Raw genomic sequence first — 11,435 nt, forward strand, 5'->3', positions numbered from 1 at the left:
TTTGGGCATTTTAGTAGGATGTTGAAGGTTGAGATGGAGCCATTACATGAGCGGTTGGATAGGCTTGAGGTTAGTACGAGTGAAAAAAAATCAAATCCTAAAAATATGGGTAGAGAAGAAGAAGAGGAAGAGTTTGATTTTGGAGGAGAAGAGGAGAGCCAAAATGATAATTGGGGTAGGAATGGAAGAGGTAGAGGAATTGGTAGAGGTAGAAGAGAAGCCGTTCGGGGTAGATATGATGGGAATAGGGAAGATGGTAATATGGGTAGTATTAAGATGAAAATCCCTTCGTTCCATGGGAAATCTGATCCGGAGGCATATTTAGAGTGGGAAAAGAGGGTAGAGTTTGTGTTTGAGTGTCACCACTATTCCGAACAAAAGAAGGTGAGGTTGGCGGTGGTTGAATTTTTAGACTATGCTCTCATTTGGTGGGATCAATTAGTGACCACTAGGAGGAGGTACAATGAGAGGCCCATAGAAACTTGGGATGAGATGAAGAGAGTGATGAGAAAAAGGTTTGTGCCCAACCACTACTATAGGGAGATGTTTAAGAAGCTACAAACTTTAAGGCAAGGGGTGAAGAGTGTTGAGGACTACTATAAGGAGATGGAAGTAGTCATGATTAGAGCTAATATTGAGGAAGATAATGAGGCGACGATGGCTCGTTTTCTTTGTGGTTTGAACAGGGAAATCCAAGATCAAGTTGAACTTCGGCACTACTTGGATCTAGACGAAATGGTGCAAATGGCCATAAAAGTGGAGCAACAACTCAAAAGGAGTGGAGTTGGCCGCACCAATCAAACCGGAGGTTCATCATCTTCATGGCTATCAAATGTGGAGAAGCGTGAGGAGAATAAGGTGGTGACCAAGCCCAAATTTGAGACCAAACAAGAGGCGCCTAAGCAAGGAGTGCAAGGTAAATATGAAACTCCTTCTAATCGATCTAGGGATACTAAATGTTTTTGGTGTCAAGGGTTGGGTCATATTTCTAGTGAATGTCCTAATAAGAGGGTGATGATCTTGAATGACTATGGTGAGTATGAATCTCATAGTGAGGGTGATGATGATGAGATGCCTGCATTAGAGGATCCTGACGAGGGTTATGAGGCGGTTGTTGGAGAAGCACTAGTGACTAGGCGTATCATGAGTGCCCAAGTCAAGGAGGAGGAGACTAACCAAAGGGAAAACTTATTTCATACTAGATGTTTTGTAAATCAAAAGGTTTGCAATTTAATCATAGATGGGGGGAGTTGTACTAATGTGGCTAGTTGTGAGATGGTAGAGAAATTGGGTTTACCTACATTAAAGCACCCTCAACCATATAGGCTTCAATGGTTGAATGATTGTGCGGAAGTGAAGGTGACAAAACAAGTGCTAGTGCCTTTCTCTATTGGGAAGTATGTGGATAAGGTCTTGTGTGATGTGGTACCTATGCATGCTTGCGATATCTTGTTGGGTAGACCTTGGCAATATGATAGGCGAGTGACACATGATGGGTTCAAGAACAAGTATTCATTTGTGTTGAAAAAGGAGTCCATTGTCTTACTTCCTTTGTCCCCAAAGCAAGTGTTGGAGGACCAATTAAAAAAAAAGAGGAGAGATGAGGCCGAAAAAAAGAGTGAATTAAAAAGTGAGTTGGCCTTTGAAGATAAAAATGAAATGGCTGAAAAAAAGAGTGACAAAAAAAGTGAGATAGCCATACAAAAGAAAAAGGAGAGGAAAGAAAATGAGGGAAAAGAAAATGAGAGGAAAGGGGCCAAAAAGAAAACATACATGGCCCAAAAAAATGAGTTGAAGCAATTGATGCACACACGTGAACCACTTGTGTTGATTCTTTACAAAGAGATCCTCTTTAACACAAGTGATATAGCCGGGTCCCTTCCGAGCATTGTTGTTTCACTTTTGCGGGAATTTGATGATATATTTCCGGAGGAGCTACCTCAAGGGCTACCACCATTGAGGGGGATTGAGCACCAAATTGATTTGGTGCCCGGGAGTGCATTACCAAATCGTCCGGCTTATAGGAGCAATCCGGAGGAGGCTAAGGAGATTCAACGACAGGTAAGTGAGTTGTTAGATAAGGGTTTTGTGCGTGAGTCCATGTCCCATTGTGCTCTGCCTGTTTTATTAGTTCCTAAGAAAGATGGTTCATGGCGTATGTGTGTGGATTGTAGGGCAATCAATAACATCACCATTAAGTATAGGCATCCCATACCTAGACTAGATGACATGTTAGATGAATTGCATGGTGCTTGTATCTTTAGCAAAATTGATTTGAAGAGTGGTTATCACCAAATTAGGATGAGGGAAGGTGATGAGTGGAAAACTGCATTTAAAACCAAATATTGGTTATATGAGTGGATGGTAATGCCCTTTGGCTTAACTAACGCTCCTAGCACCTTTATGAGGTTAATGAACCATGTCTTGCGTGCATACATAGGGAAATTTGTTGTTGTTTACTTTGATGATATCCTAGTATATAGCAAAGACTTGGATGAGCATGTTGATCACTTGAAACTTGTGTTAATCACACTAAGGGCTGAAAATCTATATGCTAACCTAAAGAAATGTGATTTTTGTACAAGCAAACTTGTCTTCCTTGGTTTTGTGGTAAGCTCACAGGGGATACAAGTGGATGAGGACAAGGTAAGTGCTATTCGAGATTGGCCATCGCCTACTACTGTTGGTCAAGTCCGAAGTTTTCATGGACTTGCAAGCTTCTATAGGAGGTTTGTAAAGGATTTTAGCACATTGGCAGCACCCATGACAGCGGTGATCAAGAAGAACGTTCCATTCCATTGGGGCGAGGAGCAAGAGAAGTCTTTTAATACTATTAAGCAAAAATTAATTAATGCTCCTTTACTTGTTTTGCCTGACTTTGCTAATACGTTTGAAATTGAATGTGATGCTTCAGGCGTAGGTATCGGCGGAGTTTTGATGCAAGGGGGACGGCCCGTGGCGTACTTTAGCGAGAAACTCAATGGAGCCGCCCTGAATTATCCCACGTATGATAAGGAGTTCTACGCACTTGTGAGGACTCTAGAGACGTGGCAGCACTACTTAAGGCCTAAGGAGTTTGTGATTCATACGGATCATGAGTCTCTAAAGCACCTTAAGGGGCAACAAAAGCTGAACAAGCGGCATGCCAAGTGGGTGGCATTCATAGAGACATTCCCCTACATAATCAAGTACAAACAAGGTAAGGAAAATGTAGTGGCCGACGCACTATCACGAAGGTACATACTTTTCTCTACCTTGGAGTCTAAGATATTGGGGTTTGAGCATGTCAAGGAGTTGTATGTGCTAGATGAGGATTTTAAGAGTGTGTTTGAAACATGTATGCATGGTCCACATGACAAATTTTATTTGCATCATGGTTTCTTGTTTAGAGAAGATAGGTTGTGCATCCCTAAATCATCAATTCGCGAATTACTTGTTAGGGAGGCACATGGGGGTGGTTTGATGGGACACTTTGGTGTGGCAAAAACTTTAAGTGCATTGCATGAACATTTCTATTGGCCACACATGAAGCGTGATGTTGAGCGTGTTTGTGATAAGTGCATAACTTGTAGACAAGCTAAGTCTAGGACACAACCACATGGATTGTATACACCACTTCCTGTTCCTAGTGAGCCTTGGGTTGACATTTCTATGGACTTTGTTTTGGGGTTGCCTAGGACTAAGAAGGGGAGGGATTCAATATTTGTTGTTGTTGATAGATTCTCTAAGATGGCACATTTCATTGCTTGTCACAAAACTGATGATGCTTCAAACATTGCGGATGTGTTCTTTAGAGAAGTCGTTAGGTTGCATGGCATGCCTAGGACTATTGTTTCTGATCGCGATGTTAAATTCTTGAGTTACTTTTGGAAGACTTTATGGGCTAAACTTGGCACAAAATTGTTGTTTTCTACTACTTGTCATCCTCAAACGGATGGGCAAACTGAAGTTGTCAATAGGACATTAGGAACACTTTTGCGTGCTATTCTTAAAAAGAACTTGAAGAATTGGGAAAATTGTTTGCCATTTGTTGAGTTTGCTTATAATCGTTGCGTGCATTTTACTACGAACTATTCGCCATTTGAAATTGTTTATGGTTTTAACCCTTTGACTCCGTTAGATTTGATGTCTTTACCTGTGAGTGAAAGGTTAAACATGGATGGGAAAAAGAAGGCGGAATTTGTTAGGAGTTTGCATGAGAAGGTCAAAGCTAATATTGAAAAGAAGAATGAACGATACACAAAGCAAGCCAACAAGGGAAAGAAGAAGGTGATATTTGAGAAAGGTGATTGGGTGTGGCTACACTTGAGGAAGGAAAGGTTCCCCGAGAAGAGACGTTCTAAACTATTACCTAGGGGTGATGGACCATTTCAAGTACTTGAAAGGATCAATGACAATGCCTACAAACTCGATCTACCAGGTGAGTATAACGTGAGTTCTACTTTCAATGTTAGTGACTTGTCGTTGTTTGATGTAGGTGACGAGCTGGATTTGAGGACAAATCCTTTTCAAGAAGGGGAGGATGATGCGAACACGGATGTGCACGTCCCAAGGAAAGCATGGGATCCCTTAGAGTTACCAGCGGGACCAATCACGAGGGGACGACTGAAGAAGTTTAAAGAGGCGTTGCAGGGGCTTATGAGCAAGGAAGAAGGACTTACAAGCGAGGTGCAAAGTGCTGAAGGGTTCGAGATGCATGGAAATAAGTTTGGGAGCCAAAGGAACGTTATTCAAGTGCTAAATCAAGAGGAGTCCAGATACCACGGCGCCCGAGAGGCCAAATCTTACCGCCCGAGCGCCAAACATACTGTCCAAGACGTGAACTCAAGAAGCAGCGGCGCCCGAGCGGTAAAATATTACCGCCCAAGCGCGACCTGTCCAGAAGACTTCGCGCCCGAGCGGTTGAATCTCGCGCTCGAGTGCGCCTTGTTCCGAGAAACATTATCTTTTCCTATTTTAGAGTTTTAATTAGATAGGTAACTAGATTTATCATATCTTTTGATTTGTAGTCAATATATGGACGAAAAAATTGAACACTTTTCAGATTATCATTGATATTTTATAAAAGTTTTTGAGTTTTCTCTAAATTTTTTCAAGGCTTTAGCTTTGTAAACAAAAATAAAACTTATCAAAGTTTTTAACTTTGTGGCGTTTGTCGATCGTGCTTGTGTGGATTGTCTTAGATTTGTTATTTGAAGGTTCGTCATAATTTTCGATTGTTTATTTCGTGATTATTTGTTGCTAAACTCTTCATAGTTTAGAGGTGAAAATCACAACACACACACTTGATTCAAAAGATCTGGACAACACGAATTCCTTGTTCGATATTAAATTGAGGGCGCGATTCATATTTAATCGTGTTTGCTTTTATTCGTACGTGGATTCACATCACAGTTGATAAGACACCATATGAGATATGGATGGGTAAGCCTCCCAAATATTCTTATCTTAGAATATGGGGGTGCCCTGCTTATGTGAAGCAGGTAGTGGGAGATAAATTAGATAGTCGATCCATTTTATGCTACTTTTTGGGATATCCAAAGAATTTGGTTGGATACTATAAGGAGATCGAAGAAAGTTAGTGGGGATTTTCATCAAGAGCTATCTCCGCTAACCCCGGAATAGTTGGAGCCACGTGATTTAATCATCAAAGGTATAATTTTTAAACATCCTATGCATGTTTAATTCCTGAAAACCATACGAGTGTCCAAAAGAATTATTTTGTTTTCAAAATAAAATAAAAATTTTAAACTTCCGCTGCGTTTGGGCACGTAGAAAACCGAGATCCAACAGTGGTATCAGAGCCAAGGTTTTTTCTAAAACGTATCGTTTTATATTGAATAATTTGTCTCTAACCACACAAGAAAATTTTCAGAAAATAGATGCAGCATCAAAATTATTATTTTTTTTCAGAAAACAAAAAAAAAAAAATTTAATCTGCCCGGAACTGTTCCGGGTTGTCAGCGCGCAGGGGCTGCCGCCACTGCCCGAAACGTTCGGGCAGCGGGCGGCTGCCCGGGATTGTCTCGGGATGTGTGCTGGATGATGGGCTTGAATTATTTGGGCCTAGGGTGCGATTTTCTGATTTTTCAAACTTTTGTGCAAAATTGATAATTTTTAAAATTGGTTCAAATTTTATTTTGAAAATTAATTTTTGGAAAATTAATAATTTTCTTGTAAAATAAATAATTAGAATATTATTTTAATTATTTATGGTAAAAATGGGTTTTTGCAAGAAATCAATTATTATTGATTTAATTGGAAATTAAATAAAGGGGTTTATTTAATTTATTAAATTCTTTAATAATTGTGATGATTAGTGATAATATTATTAGATATATAATTTATCAATTAATTAAATTGTTTAATTAAATTGATTTTAATATTTGATATTAAAATGCATGAAGGATGATCGAAAGCCTTGACCAATGTGTTAGGTGTATGTTAGGATATTTTACTGTTTTATTCGTTTTTAATATTTGATATTATTAAAGTGAGCATGGTTTATGGCCCGTTCCCACCCCATGAGATGTATCCCTTATGTGCCATGGCTATTCAAATGTAATAATTAGAAATAGTGGGAGATCAAGACTGGAAGATGGTGGGCTCGATGATCAAGATGAAGACATGTAAAATATTGGAAGCTTTTGTAATAAGTTGCATTTGCATCCCTGCATTCACGTAGGTTTGGAACTTGATCCATGTATGGCCACATGGATCTAATAGTGTTGGCAATCGATCATCTTTATTTATTGTTGAATGTCATATTATGATATATGTGATATATAGTAGTATGCATGTATGTATATTATTAAATAATATAGTTGCATGAATCCGGCAAACATACAAACTCATGGCACGCGTTTTTTAAAATAAAAATGATGAGACAATTTTAAAATTAAAATCCTACATTTTGAATAAGATTCAAAATTTATATCAAACAGAAAAATTAAAAATTAAAAGAGTTTAATTTTTCCTTGCCTTCCATCAACCGTGGTTGCATGTTGATCACTACCCGCGGACAGTGTCTGGCTCATATTATTGGGGAGACCTGTACGCCTGAAAGCTGTGACTTCCACTGGACATATGATGTGAATTGAGTGGAACTCCCATGACTTCGGCTCATATTATTGGGGGAACTCATGGCGACCTTCCACTATAATTCAATATTGATGGGTTGGTTTGACACGTGAAAATAAACGGCGTCATATTATTGGGTCCTTATTAAACGTGAGGCAAAACACGCAAAGGTTGCATAGAGATGCAATTAGATTCTACCTTTTAGAAATTATAATTGGCTGATATTATTCGGGATTATAATTGGCTAATTGGACTCTACGTGCCTACTAAGGAAATATGATTTCCCTTTTTCATCAGGGGGTGGTGGAAATGTCAAAATAGTGGGAGGGAAATTTATAAAATGAAAATCCATATTTTATATCTTAGAATTATTTTAAAATTATCAGTAACTATTATCTGGTTTCATTTTCAGTATATTTACGATGTCTACTCGTAACCCGCTTTCAATCATTCTCGATCAAAACAAATTGACTGGCCCTAACTATCACGACTGGTTCCTAAATTTAAAGATTGTTCTGAACTCCGAGAGGATTGCGTATGTGCTTGATAAGAAGCCACCAAAGGAGGCATCTTCTGATATCAGTAGGACTGAGTTAGCTAAGCTTGAGAAATGGTGGGACCATGATCTTCAGGCTAAGAGCTACATGTTGGCTTCTATGTCGAATGAACTTCAGAGAAGGTTCGAGGAGGCGGTGAATGCTGCTGACATTCACCTTCATCTGAAAGAATTGTATGCTGTACAAACTCGTTCAGAGAGACATGCTACTGTTAAAGAACTCATGACTACACGCTTGCGAGAGGGGGCTTCGGTCCATGAGCATGGTGTTAGGATGATTGGGCTCATCGAGAAGTTGGTGGGACTCGACTTGGTTATGCCTAGTGAGCTCTCGACTGATATTCTATTGCTGTCTTTACCTGCCTCGTTCGATGGATTTGTGGTTAATTTTAATATGAATAAGCTTGAGGCCACCCTTGAAGAGTTGGTCAATATGCTCACTAATTATGAGGCCACAATTAAAAAGGAAAAGCATGTTCTTCTGGTGGGTTCTTCGTATAGTACGAAAAAGGGAGCCCCAAATAAAGGCAAGAAACGTTCTGCCCCTCCAAAGAAGAACAAGCCCAACAAGAAGCCATACAAGAAACCAAATCCGGGGCCCACAAAGCCTGACAAGTCAGAACAAATCTGTTTCCACTGCAACAAGCCTGGACATTGGAGGCGTAATTGCGCGGAGTATCTTGCCCAGAAGCGTTCTGGCCATGGTATGTTTTATATTGAAGTTAATGTTTCTATTAATTCCTCTTCTTGGGTATTGGATACCGGATGTGGTTCTCATCTATGCAATGATTTGCAGGTGATGGGAAGAAGCAAGAGGCTTAGAGATGGTGAGACCTTTCTAAGACTGGGAAATGGAGCAAGAGTTGCTGCCACTGCCATTGGAGACGTTACTTTAATTTTGGACAATAATTTTAAGTTGTTTTTGAGAGATGTTTTATTTGTTCCTGAATTGGTTAAAAACATTATTTCTATTTCTATGCTTGATAGGGATGGTTATTCTTGTGTTTTTGCTAAAGGTGTTTGCAATTTATACAAGAATGAATGTTTGATTGGAACCGGAGAATTAACAAACGATCTCTATAACTTAAAATTAAAGGATATTCCATTAAACAATGTCCAAGCGCATACGAAAACAACAACAAACAAAAGGAAAATAGAAAATTTAAATCCTGCACAAATATGGCACGCTAGACTAGGTCATATTTCCCAAAGAAGGATGCACAAACTAGTGGGAGAAGGCATGTTTGACCTGTCAGACATAAATTCTCTACCAACTTGTGAGTCCTGTCTAAAAGGAAAAATGACTAAAACTCCATTCAGTGGAAACGTGGAACGTGCACATGGTCTACTGGATTTGATCCACACGGACGTTTGTGGCCCGCTAAGTGTTAGCACAAAATTTGGGCATTACTACTTCATTACCTTTACTGATGACCATTCGAGGTATGGGTACGTTTATTTGATGAAACACAAATCTGAAGCATTTGAAAAGTTCAAAGAATTCAGATCTGAAGTAGAAAATCAGCTACAAAGAAGTATTAAAGCACTTCGATCTGATCGAGGTGGAGAATACTTGAGTGCTGAATTTTTGGGTTATCTAAAAGAGAATGGGATTCTCTCACAATGGACTCCACCAGCAACACCACAATTGAATGGTGTTTCTGAACGTCGAAATCGAACCCTGATGGACATGGTTCGATCTATGATAGGATTCACTGAATTGCCTACATCGTTTTGGGGCTTTGCGCTTGAAACTACGGCAATGTTGTTGAATAATGTCCATACTAAAGCAGTGGATAAAACACCATATGAGATATGGATGGGAAAACCTCCCAAATATTCTTACTTGAGAATATGGGGATGTCCTGCTTACGTGAAGCAGACAGTGGGAGAAAAATTGGATAGTAGATCCACTTTGTGCTACTTTATAGGATATCCAAAGAATTCTGTTGGATATTATTTCTATCATCCCAATGAAGCAAAAGTGTTTGTTTCAAGAAATGCCACCTTTTTGGAAAGGGAGTTTCTATTAGATAGAAAAGGTAAGATGATAGAACTTGAAGAAATTCAAGATGCTCCCTCAACTATAGTAGTTGAACCCAATCCCCAACAACCAGTAGTCGAAGTAAAAGCTCCTAGAAGGTTTGATAGGGTTATTAGACCACCTGCAAGATATATGCTCATTCATGAACAAGACCATGATGAGTCTTGTGTTGGATGTGATCCAATGAACTTTAAAGAAGCAATATCTGATACTGATTCATCCAAATGGCTTGAAGCCATGCAGTCAGAAATGGACTCAATGTATTCAAACCAAGTCTTGAAATTAGTGGATCCACCTGAGGGAATCATTCCCATAGGATGCAAATGGATCTACAAAAGAAAGCTTGGGGCGGACGGCAAGGTAGTGACCTTCAAAGCAAGACTGGTTGCAAAAGGTTATACTCAAAGGCAAGGAATTGACTATGAGGAAACTTTTTCACCAGTTGTTATGTTTAAGACCATTAGAATACTACTGGCCATAGCAGCATGGTATGACTATGAAATATGGCAAATGGATGTAAAGACTGCAGTCCTCAATGGAGACATCAAAGAAGAAATCTATATGTCTCAACCTGAGGGATACACATCAGTAGGAAGTGAGCATAAGGTATGCAAACTTCAGAGATCTATATATGGTCTCAAGCAGGAGTCAAGGAGTTGGAACCTCAGATTTGATAGCACTATCAAAGAGTTTGGGTTTGTTAAGAATCCTGAGGAACCATGTGTGTACAAGAAAGTTAGTGGGAGTGCAGTGACATTCCTTATACTTTATGTTGATGACATCCTACTCGTTGGGAATGAAGTAGGATTATTGCAATCAACTAAAGTATGGTTAGCAAGTAAATTCTCCATGAAAGACATGGGTGAAGCATCCTATGTATTGGGAATACAGATCTATAGAGATAGATCAAAAAGGATGCTAGGACTCACCCAAGCCACTTATATCGATACCATTCTGAAGAGATTCTCTATGGAAGAGTCCAAGAGAGGATACTTACCAATGTGTCATGGTGTTACTCTATCAAAAGCTATGTGTCCTAAAACTGATGAAGAGATAGAGATGATGACACGTATTCCATATGCGTCAGCCATTGGTAGTATCATGTATGGTATGATATCAACACGTCCTGATGTTGCTTACGCTTTGAGTGTTACAAGCAGATATCAGGCCAACCCTGGTCAAATGCATTGGAAGGCCGTGAAAGATATTCTTAAGTACTTGAGAAGGACTAAGAACTTGTTCATGGTCTATGGGGGTGGAGAATTAAAATTGGAAGGCTACACTGATTCTAGCTTCCAATGTGATGTAGATGATTCGAAATCGACATCTGGTTTTGTATTCATGCTTAATGGTGCGGCTGTCTCTTGGAAGAGTTCCAAACAAGACACCGTTGCGGATTCCACCACTGAAGCTGAGTACATTGCTGCGTCTGCTGCAGCCAAAGAGGCAGTTTGGATGAGGAATTTTGTCCAAGAGTTGGGCGTTATTCCTAATGGAGTTGATCCAGTCCCGGTGTACTGCGACAACACTGGTGCCGTTGCGCAAGCAAAGGAACCAAGGTCTCATCAGCGATCCAAACATGTACTGAGGAAGTTCCACATCATCCGGGAGATTGTGGGAAGAGGAGATATATCAGTCGAAAGAGTCCCCTCTACAGATAACGTTGCTGATCCACTTACAAAGCCCTTGCCAGAACCATTGTTTGAGAAGCATCGCGAAGCAATGGGATTAAAGTTTATGAGTAGTTGGCTCTAG

At 39.7% G+C, this 11,435-nt stretch overlaps 1 protein-coding gene across 1 annotated transcript in view; it reads left to right on the plus strand.

Moving 5' to 3' along the window:
• Positions 1-201: 201 nt before the first annotated feature.
• LOC140982062 (uncharacterized) overlaps positions 202-11,435 on the plus strand; it is a 32,647-nt gene continuing 21,413 nt past the window's right edge. Inside the window, exons 1-6 of the mRNA XM_073448475.1 lie at positions 202-1,092; positions 2,167-2,691; positions 2,782-3,210; positions 3,445-3,475; positions 4,064-4,420; positions 4,478-4,685. Coding sequence (XP_073304576.1) covers positions 262-1,092; positions 2,167-2,691; positions 2,782-3,210; positions 3,445-3,475; positions 4,064-4,420; positions 4,478-4,685 — 2,381 coding nt within the window. The 5' untranslated portion in view covers positions 202-261. The remainder of the gene's footprint in view (positions 1,093-2,166; positions 2,692-2,781; positions 3,211-3,444; positions 3,476-4,063; positions 4,421-4,477; positions 4,686-11,435) is intronic.

Source organism: Primulina huaijiensis, chromosome 8, assembly GCF_012295235.1.
Source record: "Primulina huaijiensis isolate GDHJ02 chromosome 8, ASM1229523v2, whole genome shotgun sequence".
NCBI lineage: Eukaryota > Viridiplantae > Streptophyta > Magnoliopsida > Lamiales > Gesneriaceae > Primulina > Primulina huaijiensis.